The 21,255-nt window shown below is 38.8% G+C and overlaps 2 protein-coding genes and 1 long non-coding RNA gene across 3 annotated transcripts; 2 read left to right on the forward strand and 1 right to left on the reverse strand.

The window, feature by feature from the left end:
- The first annotated feature begins 1,919 nt into the window (after positions 1–1,919).
- LOC114551237 (adhesion G-protein coupled receptor G7-like) lies at positions 1,920–12,787 on the forward strand. The gene is made up of 10 exons (XM_028572407.1): positions 1,920–1,938; positions 5,838–5,942; positions 6,028–6,140; positions 6,247–6,387; positions 6,660–6,748; positions 9,298–9,446; positions 9,743–9,847; positions 11,956–12,072; positions 12,462–12,614; positions 12,733–12,787. The coding sequence occupies exons 2-10, from the start codon at positions 5,858–5,860 to the stop codon at positions 12,750–12,752; spliced, it is 972 nt and encodes a 323-aa protein (XP_028428208.1). The 5' UTR covers positions 1,920–1,938; positions 5,838–5,857; the 3' UTR covers positions 12,753–12,787.
- A 231-nt stretch (positions 12,788–13,018) lies between these two features.
- LOC114551238 (adhesion G-protein coupled receptor G7-like) lies at positions 13,019–15,040 on the forward strand. Its single transcript, XM_028572409.1, has 6 exons — positions 13,019–13,050; positions 13,091–13,380; positions 13,618–13,699; positions 14,075–14,221; positions 14,404–14,542; positions 14,870–15,040. The coding sequence occupies exons 1-6, from the start codon at positions 13,019–13,021 to the stop codon at positions 15,038–15,040; spliced, it is 861 nt and encodes a 286-aa protein (XP_028428210.1).
- A 274-nt stretch (positions 15,041–15,314) lies between these two features.
- Positions 15,315–16,051, reverse strand: LOC114551213 (uncharacterized). Its single transcript, XR_003691873.1, has 3 exons — positions 16,004–16,051; positions 15,717–15,797; positions 15,315–15,386 (listed from the first exon to the last, which is right to left on the reverse strand). It is a non-coding gene; the product is annotated as an uncharacterized LOC114551213 (long non-coding RNA).
- Between the last annotated feature and the right edge of the window lie 5,204 nt (positions 16,052–21,255).

Consider the following 21,255-nt stretch of genomic DNA (forward strand, 5'->3'; position numbering starts at 1 on the left):
TATAGCATTATTTCCCCATTTTAAACATAAAAAAAGAATCGACTGTATTTGACTATTTAAATTTTTTTTTAAAAATTTAAAAAATGTGAAAGTGTGAAACTAACTCCAGAGTTAAATGTGTGTGTGTTGTTTAGGCAGCACTACCAGCAGTCTCCAGACTCCGTCCAACGTGTCTGTGGGTTTCGTCCTCTACCAGAACGACCACTTCTTCCGCTCGCAGCGCTACAGGCGGCGCCGGGCCTCCGTCAGGGTCCTCTCGGCCACTGTCGGCGGTCTGGAGCCACAACAGGTCCAGATGCTCTTCAGACCAAAGGTAACAGGGTTTGGCCCGTTTTTGTGCAAAATCCTTAACATTTTTATTCAGTTTCTCTTGTGGAGTTTCTGAGCATAATGTATATGAAACAATTATGTATCATTTTGGTGCAATTAATTATTTGGTGGAAATTATATTTTCATGCGACTTTTGTCAAATTTTCATGACAGTTTATGTGCAGTTTCTTGGCCATATTTTCATGCCACTTCAATGCTTTTGTTGTGCCACAGTTTGGGGTCTGGCCCTTTTTCAAAGTTTCTGTTGCTATTTTTTTGCTTTAAAATTTTTTTTTTTTGACTGTTTTTCGAAATGTTTTTGCCTTTTTAAAAAAAAAAAATTCTACAGTCTTTCGAGTATATTTTGAATAATTTGACGGTTTGTCAGTTTTCCCCTTTGTAAAAACTTTTTCCAAATTTGTTTGATGTTTTTCAACTATTCTTCGACTATTTCTGACTTTTTAAAAACTTTTTTTTGGACTGTTGTGACTATTTTTCGACAAAAAAATAGCAACGTTGATTTTCTGTTTTGCCGATGTCCCGATCAATAACGTTTTAGATGTTTCTGTGGTTGTGTTTCAGCTTCTGGATGGTACGTCTCTGTGGGACTTCTCGTGTGTGTTTTGGGACTACAGTTTGGAGGATTGGAGCGAGGCTGGCTGCTGGAAGGGAAACTCTTCAGACGGACTCCTCGAATGTTTCTGCAACCATACGACCAACTTCGCTGCTCTCTGGGTGAACAAACATGCTCACAAGTTTCTCTTCACACTCAACATTTTATATATTTCAAGGTACATCAAAGTGAGTCTTGTAGGAAGATTGTTAAAACCTCTCTTGTGTGTTTGTGTTTCAGTCCAGTACCAATGATACTACTACTCCTATGTATACCGATGATACTACTACTCCTATGTATACCGATGATACTACTACTCCTATGTATACCGATGATACTACTACTCCTATGTATACGTATCCTACAACTACTACTCATCCTCATACTACTACTGTGGCTCCTTCTATTACTACAACAGCTCATACTACTACTACTACTTCGACTACTCCTGAACAAACATCAAACATTCTATCCACTGAGTATACCGATGCTACTGAGTATACCGTTGCTACTACTACTACTATCGATCCTACTACTACTCCTCATGCTACTACAACAACAGCCCATACTACTACTATTACTTTGACTACTTCTGAACAAACATCAAACATTCTATCCACGGAGTATACCAATGCTACTGAGTATACCGATACTACTGAGTATACCGTTGCTACTACTACTACTACTACTACTACTACTATCAATCCTACTACTACTACTACTACTACTCCTCATGCTACTACAACAACAGCTTATACTACTACTATTACTACTTCGACTACTAGTGAACAAACATCAAACATTCTATCCACGGCGTATACCGATGCTACTGAGTATACTGATACTACTGAGTATACCCTTGCTACTACTACTACTACTACTCCTCATGCTACTACAACAACTGCTCATACTACGACTACTCCCCCTTCTCTGGTTTTGATAACGGAGGTCGACCTCTACCTCTGTCGGCGTCTGTATCTGTCCAGATGAATGGACCGGAAAGACCTGCTCAGAAGGTAAGTCTGACTCATTTAAAAGAAAACTGTATTTCCTTTCAACAAGTGTGTTTATAAATTGTCAGAAAATAATCACACTACAACAAATAATACAGGTGCAAATTGGAACTGTCACAGTAAGGCTCATCTTCAATAAAATAAACACAAACATGACAGGGCTGAAACAAGCGATATTTGGTCAGTATAGTAAGTCAGCATAAATCATCCTTAAGAATCACCGGTGGTCCAAATATTAACCTATCCCCAAGAGAAAAGCACTTAAAATACAACGAAGCAAAGACAAACAGATGTATACTAAATACATAGCAATATTCATTTGTTGATGGTTGACACACACAGAGAGCATGCCTCCAATGCTTTCCTCCCCTCTAAGAACACCATGAAGGATCTCCACATACTGTCAAAGATGAGATATTTACCCTTTAACGTAAAAGTGAGCTTTTCCAGTGCAAGACAGTCTGACAGTCCTGCAAGCCAGACATTAACACCTGGTTTGATAGTGGATTTCCAAGATTTGGCTATGGTATATTTAGCTTGTAAGATGCAGAAAGTTATCATAGATTTATTTACCTTATAATGTGCCCTTTCTACCACATTTGTAGCACGTGTCAGGATTATTGGGGCTAAATTTATTTAGCTGAGTTGTTACATATGTTCTAATTATCCGCTTATACTGAAGTAATTTAAAATGGGTATTTATTGTTTGTGTTTGAGATTTTAAGCAAATCTTCTGCCATTCCTAAATTGAGATTACAGAATTTAAATCTTCACACCATGCCAGTCTCTTACTCTCTGAGGAAACCTTTGATCCATCCACGATTATTGCATAGAAACTTGATGTCAATCCCCTCTTAGGGTGTTGATTTGTTGCTATTTCTTCTATGCAGCTAAGAGTAGATAGAGATAAAGATTTCTGTATCTTAAATATATAGCTTCTTATCTGCAGGTATTTAATTTTTTTTTTGGGTTGGATGTCATACTTTTGCCTCAAATCTTCAAACGACATGAGAATGTTAATGGTAAATAAATCAGCAATGTTACTTAGGCCTTTGTTTGCCCAAATTTTTAAGCCCATATCTTGTTTGCCAGGTTTAAAAGCACTGTTACCCCAGATTGGTATAAATTGAGATAACACAGGTATCTCACCAGTATGTTTATGAACCTCATACTATACCATAATCGAGTTTTTAACGAAAGGGATTATGTGTTAATCCTTTTAATTTAGCTGAATATAAATATAAATTGAGAGGTAGAGGGGATGTCGTGCTTCTTTCCAAACTCATCCAGGAACGTGGCGTTTCTTGTGAGAACCAACAAGAGGCATTTGTAAGTTGGGCAGCCCAATAATACCATTGGAGGTTTGGGAGTTTCAAGCCTCCTCTATCATAGGGGAGATAATGCAAAGATAAGCAAAGTCTAGCCCGTCTGTTGTTCCAAATGAAATTACAGAACATGCTTTTCCTCTCGGAAAAAAAAAAAAAATTTACAGGAGGACCAAGAGGAATGGAATGAAAGAGGTAGGGAAATTTTGGGAGGACATTCATTTTAAGTATATTGATACGCCCTATCATGGAAATTGGTAACATGGACCATCTATTAGTACATTCAGAAACCGACTCTATTACTTGATTATAATTTTCCTCTACTAAATTGTCAAATTTAGGGGTAATTCTAATACCAAGATAAATTAAGCTATCTCTAACTATTTTGAATGGTGTTTGAACTGGGGGATTTACCCTTTCAGAATGCTCAAGGAAAAGAATAGCAGATTTGCCTTCATTAATTTTGTAACCGGAAAGCTTACTAAAAGAGGTAATAGTATTAAGCAAATGATGTAGTGACTGTTCTAAGTGGGATAAAAAAATCACAATATCATCCGCAAATAAGCCTATTTTGTTGTCAATCCCATTTATTTTAATGCCAGTAATATTTATATATTATTTATTTATATTACTCCTAATGGCAATAGCCAATGGCTCAATTGCCAACACAAACAGAAGAGGTGAATAATTGTTGATAACATTTTGCCTTTCCTGTGAAAAAGTGCACCTTAAAATTAAACAAAAAGAACACTAAAACACTCATAACAGCACAAAACTGTGATCTAATTTACACAGATACCCCTCCCCACTTGTAGCGACTTAGTTATGTTCACTGATCCTTTAAAAGGAACCAGAAAAAAACAAAACGTTTTCACTAAACTATATAGGTCAATCGCTCCGACCCGGTCAATATTAATATGTCACCCAACTCACCCTCATGTCAAATGTGCAAGTGGAAACGTCCAAACCAGATTCACTTGTATTCAGGATAAACAGTCTTTAAACACTATGGCAATGCTCTTAATTGTCCCTCTAAGAAGTATGTGTGTTAAACTATTTTTATGACTTAAGATTAAATTTCGGTGCATAAGAGGTCACCCTGAGTACTTTTAACCACTTCCCCAATGACTTTGCAACAAAAACATACACATTTAGTTAATAACATATTTCTACACCATCCACTAGATCAGGGGTCGGCAACCCGCGGCTCCGGAGCCGCATGCGGCTCTTTCATCCCTCTGATGCGGCTCCCTGTGGCTTTTAAAAATAATGAGTTTTTTTTTTTACATAGTTTGTTTTTAAAATGTAATTCTAAATTTTAAGATTATGGTGATCTTGTAACATCTAAATAATGTATTATTATTGTAATTTGTATCACAAAAAAGTGTTAAAATTCTTTGTCGCTCTTAATATGCGTCACAACCTCCAATGTGCGACACCCGCCAGCGCGCAATTTCTTGAACTTTTCTAAACCCAGGTAGGCCAACTCATAGATATATATGTCTATGAGCCAACTATGGATAATAGATAATTCTAAGAAAAGAAAAGTGTCTGAAGAAAACAGAACGTTTAATGCTACGTGGGCAGATTCATATGCTTTCTCTGCTGACGAGACTGGTTTACCAGTATGCTTAATATGTAATGAAAAACTAGCAAACAACAAAAAGTCAAATGTCGCAAGACATTTCCAGAATAAACACGCAGCCTTTGCTCAAAAATATCCGGATGGAGATGAGAGAAAAAAAGCTGTTTCGGAACTGATGCGGAAGGTTGATCTGAGCAAAAATCACTTCAAGAAGTGGATGAAGTCTGCAAATTCAACTACATATGCAAGTTTTGTAGCCGCTCAGGAAATAGTCAGGCATGGGAAGCCGTTCACAGATGGAGAATATGTAAAAGAATCTTTCATTAAGATTTCAGGACATCTATTCACGGACTTTAAAAAAAGAAGAGAAATTGTGCAGAAAATCAGGGATATGCCCCTCTCTGCAAAGACTGTCAAAGACATCACCATAAAAATGGCAGAAGACATCACCAGACAGCAAATTAAAGACATCAATTCAGCTGTGGCCTACTCAATTGCCTGCGATGAATCTAAAGACAAAGGTGATATTGAACAAATAGCGCTGTTCTGCCGGTATGTAAACTCGGCTGGGAAGAGCGGAGGGGGAGGGGGGGGGGGTCTAACTGTTCAGATGCACCAATCATGGCCAGGGGGGTGTCTAACTGTGTGTCAATCACTGCTCATGCACACGCATTCATTCTCCCTTGTGGGGGGAGATGCTTAGGTGACCCTTTTGGGCTTTAGAAGAAAGGGGGGAGGGACTGAGAAGTTGTTGATGTTCACGTTTTTTGGCCCTGGATCTTCACAATCCTACCTACGGCACCTTTTTGTCTCAGAATGTGTCCAATAATCTCTGAATGAGACCCTGAAAGTCTTGCTAGAGTCGGGTCTCCCAAACGATACCCAGCCCTGCTCCTCAGTGGATTCACGTTGTCCATTTTAGACTTTAGGCTCTATTTCCAAGTCAAACTGAGCAACAAAATCTTCATCTTTTGATAAACTTGTCCTTGCAGCGAGTTTCTGCAAAGAACGGATGGTGGGGCAATTCAACTTCCCACGAACACCCATCGGCTGGTACGCTTATTCTAAGGAAAGATGTCCACCAGGAACGAGTGCTGGTAAGTTTTATTTGTTACTGTTATCTCCATCAATCAGGTCTCCCACAATGCACTGCTGTGAGAGTCTTTTACGGTTTCCTTGCAGTGGGTAAACCCGAGGCTTCGACCAGATGTTCCAAAAGGAACACACCCCCGAGTTTCCAGGATCCGCCGCACATCCTCCAGTGTGGACAGACGCTCACCGACATAAAACAAAATGTGAGTCAACGGGGGAGAAAAAGGCTGAACAAAAAACTATCACAGGCAGGTAAAGGACAATAGACTTCAGGGAAGAGATACCTGAATAATGTGTTTCCTCTCTCAGCTGACCAGCTCAGCAGATTTAGAGACGCTGGCGGAGAGTGCTGAGATGCTGACGTCCCAACCTGAAGATTTGACGGCTGAAGAAGTGACGACGGCCGCTCAGATCGCCGACACGCTGCTGTCGTATGAGAACGTCTCACAGGTACGAAACAACAAACCTACAGAGAAACAACTCTTGCACTTTTAAACCTGCGTTACAGTGAGTTCTGACTGCTGTCTACCAACGCCACAGAGGTACGAAACAACCAAGAAGAAACTCACAACAAACTTACACATCTTAAACTTAGACATACTTTAACTTAGCAGTAGATACTCCATTTTAACCCAAATGTAGCAGAGGAGATGAAGTTCGAGTCATAATGACACTCTGTGTGTGTAGCAGAGACTTCATTGTTGAAACTGTGTGTGTTTCAGAGTGTGAGGGAGGCAGCGGTAGCGATCGTCAGCAATATTCTGAACACCGACCTACCAGACAACAACCAGGAAAACAACGCTACTCTCAGGTAAAGTACTCTACTTTGTTTTCAGAAGCACACTGACGATATATATGATATACAAGACAATATATTTCTGTGTTGTGTAGCCTGACACTGACCCTAACCTAGCTGTAGGCTGTGTATATCTTCATATATTCCTGTATAGATGTGTGTATATCTTTTTATATTCCTGTATATATGTGTGTATATATATATGACTATATATTCCTGTATACAGTACAGGCCAAAAGTTTGGACACACCTTCTCATTCAATGTGTTTCCTTTTTATTTTCATGACTATTTACATTGTAGATTCTCACTGAAGGCATCAAAACTATGAATGAACACATATGGAATTATGTACTTAACAAAAAAGTGTGAAATAACTGAAAACATGTATTATATTTTAGATTCTTCAAAGTAGCCACCCTTTGCTTTTTTATTAATAAGGGAAATAATTCCACTAATGAACCCTGACAAAGCACACCTGTGAAGGTAAAACCATTTCAGGTGACTACCTCATGAAGCTCATTGAGAGAACACCAAGGGTTTGCAGAGTTATCACAAAAAGCAAAGGGTGGCTACTTTGAAGAATCTAAAATATAAGACATGTTTTCAGTTATTTCACACTTTTTTGTTAAGTACATAATTCCATATGTGTTCATTCATAGTTTTGATGCCTTCAGTGAGAATCTACAATGTAAATAAGTAAGTAAGTACATTTTATTATTATTATTTTATTATTAGCGCTTTTCACAGACAAGGTCACAAAGTGCTTTAAAAGCTAGCCTGAACAAGTGAGTCTTCACTTGTCCCTTAAAACAATCCACATTCTCAGCCAACCTAATGCTAGTTGGTAAGGCATTCCAGAGTCTGGGCGCCATAGCCTCAAAGGCTCTGACCCCACATGTCTTCAGATGAGTGCGGGGCATGACTAGCAGATTTTGATTAACAGACCTGAGAGACCGGGATGGAGTGTGTAAATGAATTATGTTGGCAAGATAGTCAGGGGCCTGACCATGCAGAGCCCTGTAAGGCAAGGCAAGGCAAGGCAGCTTTATTTATATAGCACATTTCAGCAACAGGGCAATTCAAAGTGCTTTACATAAAACATTAAAGAGCAGTTAGAAAACAATTAAAAAACAGTAATAAACAAATTAAAAACATTAGAAGACAAGAATAAAATTGATAGTGCAGTATAAGAATAAAAGTTACAGTGCAGTATAAGAAATTAAAGTTAATAAAATAGATTATTTAAAGAAAAGCAACATCAAAAAGAAAGGTCTTTAGCTTAGATTTAAAAGAACAGAGTTGCAGCGGACCTACAGTTTTCTGGGAGTTTGTTCCAGATATGTGGAGCATAAAAACTGAACGCTGCTTCCCCCTGTTTAGTTCTGACTCTGGGGACAACAAGTAGACCTGTCCCAGACCACCTGAGAGGTCTGGGTGGGTCATAATGTAGTAGCAGATCAGAAATGTATTTTGGCCCTAAACCGTTTAGTGATTTATAAACCAGTAAAAGTATTTTGAAATCAATTCTTTGAGGCACTGGAAGCCAGTGTAGAGACTTCAGTACTGGAGTGATGTGATCCACTTTCTTGGTTTTAGTGAGGACTCGAGCAGCAGCGTTCTGAATCAGCTGCAGCTGTCTGATTGATTTTTAGGGAGACCTGTAAAGACACCGTTACAGTAGTCAAGTCTACTGAAGATAAAAAGCATGGACACGTTTTTCCAGATCCTGCTGAGACATAAGTCCTTTAACCCTTGATATATTTTTAAGGTGATAATAGGCTGATTTTTTAATTATGTTAATGTGGCTTTTAAAATTTAGGTCTGAGTCCATGACTACACCAAGATTTCTGGCTTTGTCTGTTGTTTTTAACATTGTCGTTTGAAGCTGAGCGCTGACTTTCAATCGTTCCTCTTTTGCTCCAAAAACAACCACCTCCGTTTTTTCTTCATTTAATTTAAATGTAGGTTATGGTCAGAATTTTGAATTGGATGCTGTAAGTTACAGGAAGCCAGTGAAGGGAGCATAGTAAAGGGGTGATATGGATACGCTTGTTTGATCTTGTAAGAAGCCTAGCAGCAGCATTTTGAATGGACTGCAGGCGGTGAAGGACAGATTTATTGACTGAGGAGAAAAGTGAATTGCAATAGTCAATACGGGAGGAAATGAAAGCATGGATGAGCATCTCCAGTTCTAACTGAGAGACCACAGCCCTTCATTTGCTAATATTGCGTACATGGAAAAAACAGGATTTGGTCAATGATTTGATGTAAGTGTCAAAAGATAGGGATTTGTCAAATATCACCCCAAGGTTCCTTAGACTGGGCCGGACCGCCGATGACAGAGACCCAATGTTCTGGCTGATCAGAGGAATAGCACTGTCTGGTGCTATGATTAAAACCTCAGTCTTGTCTGGGTTCAGCTGCAAAAAGTAAATAGTCATGAAGATAAAGGAAACACATTGAATGAGAAGGTGTGTCCAAACTTTTGGCTTGTCCTGTATATGTGTGTATATATGACTATACATTCCTGTATATATGATTATATATTTGTGTATATTTGCAGCCTGACGCAGACCCTGTCCAGGCTGTCGGTGGACCTGAGTCTGATCTCGGATCAGCTTGATTCTAAGTTGGTTCAGCCAAACATCGCGATCCAATCGGCTCAGATCTCGGCGGCCGACACTCAGGGAGTCCAGTTCACCGCACTGTCAGGTGACTATAATCAGCCAATCAGCAGCCTCTCAGGGTCTGCTCCTTTTTACTTTCCTCATTTCTTTTTAACCCTAACCCTAAAAAAGCATCAAAAACAAAAAAAATGACAAATGTTGAAAAAAGCGACAAAAGATGTTGTGACTTTGGACTTATTAATCTTTCATTTAATAATAAAAGCATCTTCCCCACTGTTTCACAACAAGGGGCCTCCAGGAGCCCAAAAAGAGACAACTTATAAACTTTTTTCTGAAAATAATTCCCCTAACTAACGGCTGTGTTTCTCTCGGTGCGTTCAGGAATGTCGGGAAGTTTCGTTGCTGACCGCATCCTGCTGGACACAAACACGTCGGTGGAAACCGACTTAATTGCCGACGCCATCGTTCACCTCCAGTTTACCCCAGGTGAGTTTCATCAGAAAACTCAACTTTGTGCTGCGTTTTTTAAACGTTCTCCTTGCTTTCTGACATTTTTGCATTTTTTTCACCTATTTTCGGTTTGAGACAAAGAGAAACATTAAAACTCTCCAAATGTTGTTCTAAATCTTACAACTTTGTTCTTTCCAACGTTATGACTTCCTGTAGTTTGACCTGAAACTAATCCAGATGTTGGACTAACTCCACATGAGTTTACAAACAGAACACTCAACTTAAGGCAACCTTTTGAGATTTTTTTGGACAGTTCTCCAACTATGTTTTCACAAATAACTCCAGATGAGTCAATTTACAAACGGAAAACTGAATGTTTTGGGCAGTTTTTATAGAATTATTTGTTTTGTGGATTTGGAGAAGGCGTATGACCGGGTCCCCCGGGAGATACTGTGGGAGGTGCTGCGGGAGTATGGGGTGAGGGGGTCTCTACTCAGGGCCATCCAATCTCTGTACGACCAAAGTGAGAGCTGTGTCCGGGTTCTCGGCAGTAAGTTGGACTCGTTTCAGGTGAGGGTTGGCCTCCGCCAGGGCTGCGCTTTGTCACCAATCCTGTTTGTAATATTTATGGACAGGATATCGAGGCGTAGTCGGGGTGGGGAGGGGTTGCAGTTTGGTGGGCTGGGGATCTCGCCGCTGCTCTTTGCAGATGATGTGGTCCTGATGGCATCATCGGCCTGCGACCTTCAGCACTCACTGGATGGGTTCGCAGCGAATGTGAAGCGGCTGGGATGAGGATCAGCACCTCTAAATCTGAGGCCATGGTTCTCAGCAGGAAACCGATGGAATGCCTTCTCCAGGTAGGGAATGAGTCCTTACCCCAAGTGAAGGAGTTCAAGTACCTTGGGGTTTTGTTCATGAGTGAGGGACAATGGGCGGGAGATTGGTTGGAGAATCGGCGCAGCGGGTGCGGTATTACATTCAATCTATCGCACCGTTGTGACAAAAGAGAGCTGAGCCAGAAGGCAAAGCTCTCGATCTACCGGTCAGTTTTCGTTCCTACCCTCACCTATGGTCATGAAGGCTGGGTCATGACCGAAAAGAACGAGATCCAGGGTACAAGCGGCGAAATGGGTTTCCTCAGGAGGGTGGCTGGCGTCTCCCTTAGAGACAGGGTGAGAAGCTCAGTCATCCGTGAGGAGCTCGGAGTAGAGCCGCTGCTCCTTTGCGTCGAAAGGAGCCAGTTGAGGTGGTTCGGGCATCTGGTAAGGATGCCCCTGGGCGCCTCCCTAGGGAGGTGTTCCAGGCACGTCCAGCTGGGAGGAGGCCTCGGGAAGACCCAGGACTAGGTGGAGGGATTATATCTCCAACCTGGCCTGGGAGCGCCTCGGGATCCCCAGTCGGAGCTGGTTAATGTTGCTCGGGAAACGGAAGTTTGGGGTCCCCTGCTGGAGCTGCTCCCCCCGCGACCCGACACCGGATAAGCGGACGAAGATGGATGAATAAAAAAAATAAATTTGACTGTATTTCACTATTTAAAAACTTTAAAAAAAACTTTTTAACAACTATTTTTTGACAGTTTTTTGACTATATTTTGACTATTTTAGGACTTTTTAAAGCAACACTTGAGAAGTTTTTGTAACTTAAAATAATGTTTACAAAATCGTTTCAGTGGTTCATCAACTTTTAACAGGGTGAACAGCACTTCTGCATTCTCTTTGCGGCTCTCTACTGGCTGTAACCGGCTATAACTGCACTATCCTAGTTTACCAGATCGGGTAGCTGATCTGATTCCAATGAGACATAATGGGACAATTCCGCTTTCAACCTGTAAATCTTTAAAATCTTTTTCTCGACTGTTTTTATTCTACTTTGACAGTTTTTCGATAACTAACTCCAGATGAGTAAATTTACAAACTAAAAACTGAATGTTTTGAGCACCTTTTATTGCATTATTTACCAATTTTTTATGAAGATAAAGAAAACTCAACTGTATTTGACTATTTAAAACCTATTTTAAACTTTTATTTAATGTGAAAGTGTGAAACTAACGCCAGAGTTAAATGTGTGTGTGTTGTTTAGGCAGCACTACCAGCAGTCTCCAGACTCCGTCCAACGTGTCTGTGGGTTTCGTCCTCTACCAGAACGACCACTTCTTCCACTCGCAGCGCTACAGGCGGCGCCGGGCCTCCGTCAGGGTCCTGTCGGCCAACGTCAGTGGTCTGGAGCCACAAGAGGTCCAGATGCTCTTCAGACCAAAGGTAACAGGATTTGGCTGCTTTTTCCAACACTTGTGCAACATGCTTAACATTTTCATTCAATTTCTCTTGTGCAATTTCTGAACATACAGTATATGAACCATTTATGTATCATTTTAGTACAATTAACATAATATAACATTTTGATGTGATTTTTGTCACATTTTCATGACATTTTTATATATATATATATATATATATATATATATATATATATATACATACATACATGCAGTTTCTTGGTCATGTTTTCATGCCACTTTGATGTTTTTGTTGTGCCACAGTTTGGGGTTTGGCCATTTTCCAAAGTTTCTGTTGCTATTTTTTTGCCGCTTTTCTCTCTCTTTCTCCCGATCAATAAAGTTTTAGATGTTTCTATGGTTGTGTTTCAGCTTCTGAACGGTACGTCTCTGTGGGACTTCTCGTGTGTTTTTTGGAACTACACTTTGGAGGATTGGAGCGCGGCTGGCTGCTGGAAAGGAAACGCTTCAGACGGAGTCCTCGAATGTTTCTGCAACCACACAACCAACTTCGCTGCTCTCTGGGTGAAGAAATCTGCTCACAAGTTTCACTTCACACTCAACATTTCATATATTTGAAGGTATATCAAAGTGAGTCTTGTAGGAAGCTTGTTGAAAACTCTATTGTGTGTTTGTGTTTCAGTCCTTCAGAGAGAATTATGAATATGTAGAAGCGCTGGATACAATTTCTAAAGTTGGACTTTCTTTCTCCATCCTGGGTTTGGTTGTTACGATAATTCACCACATTACAGACAAGTAAGACTTATTTGTCATATGTAATATAATGTATTGTCTGGGTGAACACTGTGAAACTGTTTACTGTTCTAAAATATCTGTGAATTAACAGCAGTATATCTGTATATTTTCACAGAAGTTGCCTCTTTAATCTTGAAATCTTAGGACTTTCGACTCTATACCTAAAATGTAACATGATCTGTGAACAGGGGCGAACGGAAGAAGAGTAGGAACTCCCAGCTTGCTTTGCTGAGTATATGGTTCAGCCTGCTGGCCTTCATCATCACCTTCCTCTCCGGCGTCACAAACAAAGATGGCAACGACAATGAGAGGGTTGAAAATGAGACCAATGGCGTCCTGGACTCTGACGAACACGTGGCGGCGGAGGATGACAGCAGCAGAGGATGTTCGGCGGTGACGGCGCTGCTTCACTTCTTCCTGTTAGCTACCTTCATGTGGAACAGCGTGTACGCCACGCAGGAGGTGCTGCTCTTTCGCAAGATACACCACAAGCTGCCGCCATACTGGACGCCGCTCAGCGCCACCATAGGATGGGGTAGGATTTTAAAGTTTTACTTTAGACAACATGTTAGAAGAGAAAAGCAATGCTGCAATGTCTCTTAACAGAAGATAATATGTATGATGTGGATGTTTTCTGATGAAATGTTGAATTTAAAGAATTGGTTTTAATCTGCACACACTGCCAAACAAACACAAAGATGACAGATATGGATTAAATCGAAAAAGCTAAATACCTCTTTAACTGTTGTTTAAACTTCCTGTTTCCTGTCAGGAGTCCCAGCTGTTGTCATGGCGATCACACTGGGAATCACCTACAGCATGGACAACCCTCTGGGATATAGACAGGAGGAATTGTGGGTATAATTATTAATTTATTATTTGTTAAACTTTTCTTTAAATTCTTACTTTTGGATCTTGTTGCACTTCATTCAACTTTTTTGGCATTTTTTTTACATTCTGATGCTGATTCTGATTTGTTTTTTAAAACTAGTTTTGGTTTCTTTGGAAACTTTGGATCTAAATTAAATAAAGTTCTGTGTGTTTGATCTTCAACACAGTTCTTATATTTGTTGTTGACACTTTTTTGGCAATTTGGACATTTGTTTTAAACCATTCCTGATGATTATATATATATATACTGTATATATATATATATATATATATATATATATATATATATATATATATATATATATAAAATGATACATGTTATTGTTTACTGTTTACAGTTGCTGGCTGGCAGCGCTGGATAAATCCAAAAACTTTGACTATGGGAAGCCAATGTTTTGGGGTTTCGTGCTTCCTATCGGTTTGATTCTGATCTACAACGTCGTCCTGTTGGTTCTGGTCTCTCGGTACGACAACTCCTTCAAGAGGTAACCCCCCATCATTTTTTTAATTCTCTTTTTTAATTTCCGACTACATTCTTCTTACACAATATTCTGACCTTTTCCTTGTAATATTTTTTAATTAATTACTTACTTAAAAAGTAAATCTTTCTCCTACAGAATAAGAAATATTTTATAAATTATATAAACTTTGTTTTGTGTTTCTGCAGCATCAGGAAGTTACTGAACACTTTCTCTCTGGCTGTGTTACTCGGTCTGTCCTGGACTCTGGGTTACCTGGTGCTGGTTACCGAGGGAACTGCCCACGAGGTGCTCAGCTACCTCTTCTGCATCGGCACCACCACACAGGTGTGTTAGTTTCAGCTTTATTTACCAGATTTGAATCATGCAGAGGAATGTATAAATGATATCTCCATAATCAAAAACTGATAGAAACGTAGCTTTAACAATCTGTTTCCTACAACTTTGGATGAGGCAAGATTTACCCAAAATACCCAGAAACTTGTAGCTGGAAACTTTTTCTATTTTCAAAAACGGATGATTGCTTTTCTGGTGCTTTTTTGATGCCTTTTTGTCACTTTCTGAAACCTTTTTGGGCATTGTTTTGCTACTTTGTTGCTGTTGTAAATTCTTTGTGTTTAGACTCCTGATAATCTCTGTATTTTCGTGTTTCAGGGGCTCCTTATATTCGTCCTGTTCACCGCCATTAAGCCAAGCTTCAGAGGCCGCGTGTTGCGATCCGTTCGGACCATCTCATCTGTCAACATCCAACTCAAACAGTTTAAATATAGTCTGCAGAGAGACTGGACCAGCTCTAACGAGTCCTACAGAGTCCGGATAGACTAACACATTTTTTGGAGGGGGGGACACTGAGCAACCCATTGTAGTAATTTCTGTCTCAAAATATTTAGCTTTTTTCTTTTAAAATATTGGGACTTTTATTCTGAAAATGTTTATTTTTTTCCATGAAAATATTGGGACTTTTATTCTGAAAATATTTGACTTTTTTTTGAAAATGTTTATCTTTTTCCTCTCAAAATATTGGGATTTTTAGTCTAAAAATATTGATATTTTTTGGCATCAAACTAAAAAAAGAAAGTCTTACCTTCAGATGATTTAGCCATGATCTACTGGAGGGACTACACTTCCCAGAATGCATTGGAATCCCTCAGAAAAAGCCAGAAGATGGTGGCTGAGAAGAAAAGAGAACAAATTAAAAGTTTGAAATCTGATTTTAATATTTTTATTAATGCAATGTTCTTTTCTTTGTTGTTCTGTAAAGACTCAGAGGATTGTTTCTTAGTTTCTTTGTACTTTGATGCTACGTTTTACTTTCACAGTAAAATAAATGAATTCTCCCATCAAAAATTCTTTCTACATTTTATAGATAGTTACTAACGTTATAATGGTCTAACTGGACTTTTAAAGGCAACAAAAACACAACAAAAACAGACAGAAAAGAGCCAATGGGAGGCGAGGGTTTCTGCTGGTTTAGTTGTTGGAGACAGGGAGACAAACTCACACAAATCATCTTCATCATCTTCATCTACTCGGTCAGTTCTCATTCGTTCTGGAGAAGGGTTTGAAGCCTAAACAAATGTTACTACACACACACACACACACACACACACACACACACAACAGCAACATGCACCTGTTGTATTTTAATGCATGCATGCTAATAACAATAAGGTAAAAGCCTTGCTGAGTGAACAGAAAAGGCTCCAGGATTAATAAATCCTGCCTGTTAGCCTGGTCAGGAGCAGGCTAGCTGTCAAACTAAACTAACAGAAAGATAGCTTACATTACCTTCAGCTGGAGGAAACTACCTGAGACACAACCTGTGTGAAAGTAAACTTTAAACAGGAAACGCCCTGAACATGAGTCACATGTTAATAAAGATCAGCTGGGGTACTTTTTTTTTTTTATTTCTTTATTCAGAGTACAAATATACAAACAAACAAGACCTAGGAGCTTCTACATACAGTGGTGTGCAGAAGTTTGGACACCCATGCTAACGTAGACTAAAAAGAGGAATAAAAAAATCATCTTTTAGAAATTGATCTTAATGCCTTAATTAAAAAATTAGGTAAAATCCAACCTTTAAGGACACCAATTTTGTTTGTGAATGAATAATATATTGTAGATTAATAAATGTTCTTCCTTCAAATACAGGGGGCATAAGTCAGTCCACCCCTATGCTAAATTCCCCTACAAAGGCAGGCAGATGTTTATTATAAAGGCCAGTTATTTCATGGATCCAGGATACTATGCATCCTGATAAAGTTCCCTTGGTCTTTGGAATTATAATAGCCCCCCCCCCACATTATCACATATCCTTCACCATACCTAGAGATTGGCATGGTTTTATGTCAGTTAGCCTAATAGCTGGTTTGATTTGCATTGAAAGATAATCTTATAGAAAGTTCCCCATGCCAATTTCTAGGTATGTTGAAGGGTATGTGATGATGTGGGGGGGCTGTTTTAACTCCAAAGGCCAAGGGAACGTTATGAGGATGCATAGTATCCTGGATCCATGAAATAACTGGCCTTTATAAAAACAAATCGGCCTGCCTCTATGGGAATTTAACATAGGGGTGTGAATACTTATGCCCCCTGGAAGAACATTTATTAATCTACAATATATTACTAATTCACAAACAAAATTGGTGTCCTTAAAGGTTGGATTTTTCCTCATTTATTTAATTAAGGCATTAAGATAAATTTCCAAAAGATGATTTTTTTATTAACGTTAGCATGGGTGTCCAAACTTCTGCACACCACTGTAACTAATCAACATAAAGAAGAAAATACAATAAGAGAAAAGAAATCATATTAAGGGCTCTTTTATTTAACCCGTTTCCATGACTTAAAATATCTACATTTATGGATCAAATGTTTCCCTACACACACACACTTTTTTTTGCAACATACGATACGATACAACTTTATTGTCAGCCAAAAGCTGAAATTCTTTGTACATCCCTGGGTAGCTTGTTTAAAAATGAGCACGTAGACATACATCCAAAAACAGTGAATGACATACACATACATCCAAATGAGGACATACACATACATCCAAACATACATGAGATTAATAACACCAACAAACATATATAAGACATTACCACAGATGACATAAACTCCAAAATAAGGAAACAGAGAAAACATATATAACAGCAGCACATGACATAAACATACACACAGACAAAGTCTTGGAGATGTATATCCCTGAAATAAATATTGCACTGAGTTTAATGTAACCGGTTTAGCAATAGGATAGATTGATGTATGAAGGAGTTTTTAAGTCTAATACGATTAAAAGAATGAACTCTAAAGCATCTGTTTGAAGGCAGAAGCTGATATTCACTGTGCAAGACATGTAAAGAGTCATTTGAAATAATTTTAGCTAGTCTAAGCATACTGTTATTGTGAGCCTCCTGAAAGGAGTGCACTACCGGTAGTCCTATAATCTTTGCGCTACTTTTAATCTGATTAAATAGCTTTGTTTTATTTTTAAATGAGAGGCTACTTAGCCAAGCAGTACTACAGTAAAGCATCATACTCTGAATTACTGATGTGAAAAACACAGAGATGATTTTACTGCTAGCTCCAAAAGATCTCAATCTACGAAGAAAATAAACACGCTGTTGTATTTTTTTGCAGATAAAATCTATATGAGAAGTCCATGAGAGATTGTCGTCTATCAGCTGGATCCTATTTGAGAGAAATGAGTAATACCAAAGAATAAGATAAGGATTAATCTGAAACTGAATCATTTTTGATAAAAGTAAATTTGGTTGAATTGTATTGAACGCAGATGAAAAATCAAGAAACAGAGCCCTAACATATGTTTTTGGTTTATCAAGATGCTTGGAAATGAGGTGCACCAGTGTGACCACTGCATCCTCTGTACTACGACCCTGTTTATATGCAAATTGAAAAGGGTCTTGTTGCTTCCCTAGATTTTTGTTTAGATGTTGAACCATGATCTTTTCCAGTGACTTCATGATCACAAATGTAAGGGCTATTGGCCGAAAATCATTATATTCTTTAGGACTCTGTTTTTTTGGGAAGGGCCTAATATGTGATGTTTTCCACACTATTGGGATGGTATCTGTGTCCACTGACAACTGAAAGATGGGTTGCCATACAGGGGCTAATTCCCTAAATTTACATACAAATAAACATTTGAAAGTTTGCTCAAAATTGGCTTGACGAATGATGTTTGTAGATTAACTTCCAATAGAGAAGGACCTGCTAATGGAAAGCAGAAAGTTTGACGGGTAATGAATTGCAATTGAAACACGTCCTTCAAGATCAAGAAAACTTTATTATTCTTTCTACAGCCAGCAGTGAACAGCAGACAGCCGTCCATACACAAAATAACATACATTCATATTTCATACTCCAACGGGGCAAATTACATCAAGATATTAAGGCAAGACACCCAGGTGAATGGGGAGAGAAAAAAAGACTAAACTTCCCCAGTTGATTAGTGACATTAAGACAAATATCTTTTGTATTACAAGTTTTTAGAAGTTTTATGTTTAAATATGCAAGTAAGGTATTATCTCATTAAAATATGTGCTAATTTGCATATATTTCCAGAAGAGAAATCTTAACATTGGATAAAGTCAGATTCAAAATTCTTGATTCATTTTGTTGACATCAAACCAAAGGTTTTAACAGAGGGGATTTTGGATATCTCTTTTTATCATTCCCATTAATCAGAAAATAACAGCCATAAAGAATCCACTTTCACCCCATTTTTAGAAATAAAATATACAAATCAGACTGAGTGATATATGAACAAACCCCTCTGTAGAAAGTTTAAGAATATACATAGGAATAAAACTGGAAAGTTTGGTGTATGTAAGTGCTGCTAAAGTGGAGATTTCTGGCTCAGAGTATGAGAAAAAAAACTATGTACAAATTACATGAAGGTATTAATAAGACCAATGCCAAAAAGTACAAATGAGCTCTTCCGTCTCTTGGCCTGCTTATTTTTCAAATTAAAGGAAACCAAACCAGCAGATAAAAGATAAATTTAACTCGTGTTGTCTTCTCGTCGTTCCAAAAAACTTTGTGTTTTTCTAGGTCGTAATTTCAACACTTTGTGGTTATGTTTTCTACACTTTGACGTTTTTATTCAAATTTTTTGGCATTTTTTCCAATGTTATTTTTCTTCACTTTTTCCAATTGTTTTGTAACTTTATTTTTACACCTTTGGTGATGTTTTTGGTCACTTTTTTTTTTAGGATAATATTTTTGGTCTTTTCCGCCTTTAATTGACAGGACAGCCATGTGAGAAAGGGCAGAGAGAGGGGGAAGACATGGAGGAAATCGTTACAGGTCAGATTCAAACCCTGGACCTCTGCGTCGAGGCATTAACCTCTCAGTATATATGCGCCTGCTCTACCCACTGAACCAACCTGGCCACACATTGGTCACTTTTTTCGGTGTTTTAAAAAAAAACGCTTTTGAAGATTTTTCCAACTTTTTTCAACGTTCTTTTGTCCTAGTTCTGATATAGAAAGTTTTAGTAAACGGGTCAAATTTGACGCAAGGACAACAGGAGGGTTAAAATCATAGGCGCCGATTTATGTTTTCCTCCGTGGGTGTTCACGGGCGCATGCCCTTTAAAAAAAAAAAAAAAAAAAAAGTAGTCAAAAATGTTTGCATTTCAGAAGCTTAGGAAATGGACTATAACCTTGATAATTAAGCTGAAAAGTGGGCTATATTTCAACAGAGCCACTTCTCACAAATACAGATAGGATTGCAGATGAGAAGTTTAACTGACCAACAACTACCGCTGACCTGACAGAGCACCATGACCAGTAGCTCGTGGTGCTCTGTATCCAGCGCACAGTCACCTATTCGGGGGTAACTGGGAAATTAAGAACTCTGCACTGGTGGTGGATGTCGTCGATGCACTTGCATCATTAGGTTTGCTTTTTTTTAATAACAAATCTCTCCATTTTAGTCTCATTCTGATTACCTAATGCACATGCACGCACTGTATGGGGGATGGAGGGGGTCACTGAAGAGGCGTTTACATCCGAGAGACGCTGTGATTGGTGGATAGGATATGGAGCATGGGACTGACAGCGACATAACAAATCACATTATAACAGATGCTCCACTTAGCACCAATTAAGAAAATATAGCCTACTGGCAGCCTGGCACACGTGATTGCTCAGTATCAGCACCTATGGTTAAAACAGACTCAATAAAACAAGAATAAAGCATTTTCATAAAAGATGTATCAACATTAAAACAATACATTGGTTGGTGGGCCTTAGACAAACTGCATCTGTGTTGGCCTCAAATGTCAAGTTATTATCAATAATTGTGCCCAGATATTTGTACTGCTGTACAACGTCAACAGCCTGGCCATGGATAAAAACAGGAGAACTTGGCACAGGCTTCTTCCTGAAAACAATAATAATTTCTTTGGTTTTCAAGACGTTAATGTTCATTCTCAACTGGACCAAGGCTCGTGTCCTTGTCATTTAGTAGTAACACAAATACAGAATCATCCTCAAACTTGATTATATGTCTATCAGCGTTAAGACTGCGGCAGTGATTGATGTATTTAAGATTTATTTATTTGATTAGGACAATGCACATTCAACATTTCTGTAAATGCGCCAGTGTTAGCCAGTCGGCTAATTTTTAACTGTAGTCCTAGTTACCTAGCATACATGTCTTTATGGTGGGAGGAAACTGGAGCACCCAGAGAAAACCCAAGCAAACACGGGGAAAACATGCAAACCCCACACAGACAGGCCCGGAACAAGCTGGATTCAAACCCAGAACCGTTTTGCTGTGAGGCAGAAATTCTAACCACTGAGCCACCATGCTGCATTAGAAGTAACATAAAAGTGGTTAAAGATAATATAAAACACCATTTACCGTCAACATCTGAGATCTATCTGTTAAAAAGTCAACTAGCCATCACACAAGATTCTTGTTAACATAGTGTCGTCGATATGTCGCATTGGCAACACACGGTTCAAGAAGCTGATGAAGAAACATAATTCCCTCCGCTTAAAATC

Source organism: Perca flavescens, chromosome 24, assembly GCF_004354835.1.
Source record: "Perca flavescens isolate YP-PL-M2 chromosome 24, PFLA_1.0, whole genome shotgun sequence".
NCBI lineage: Eukaryota > Metazoa > Chordata > Actinopteri > Perciformes > Percidae > Perca > Perca flavescens.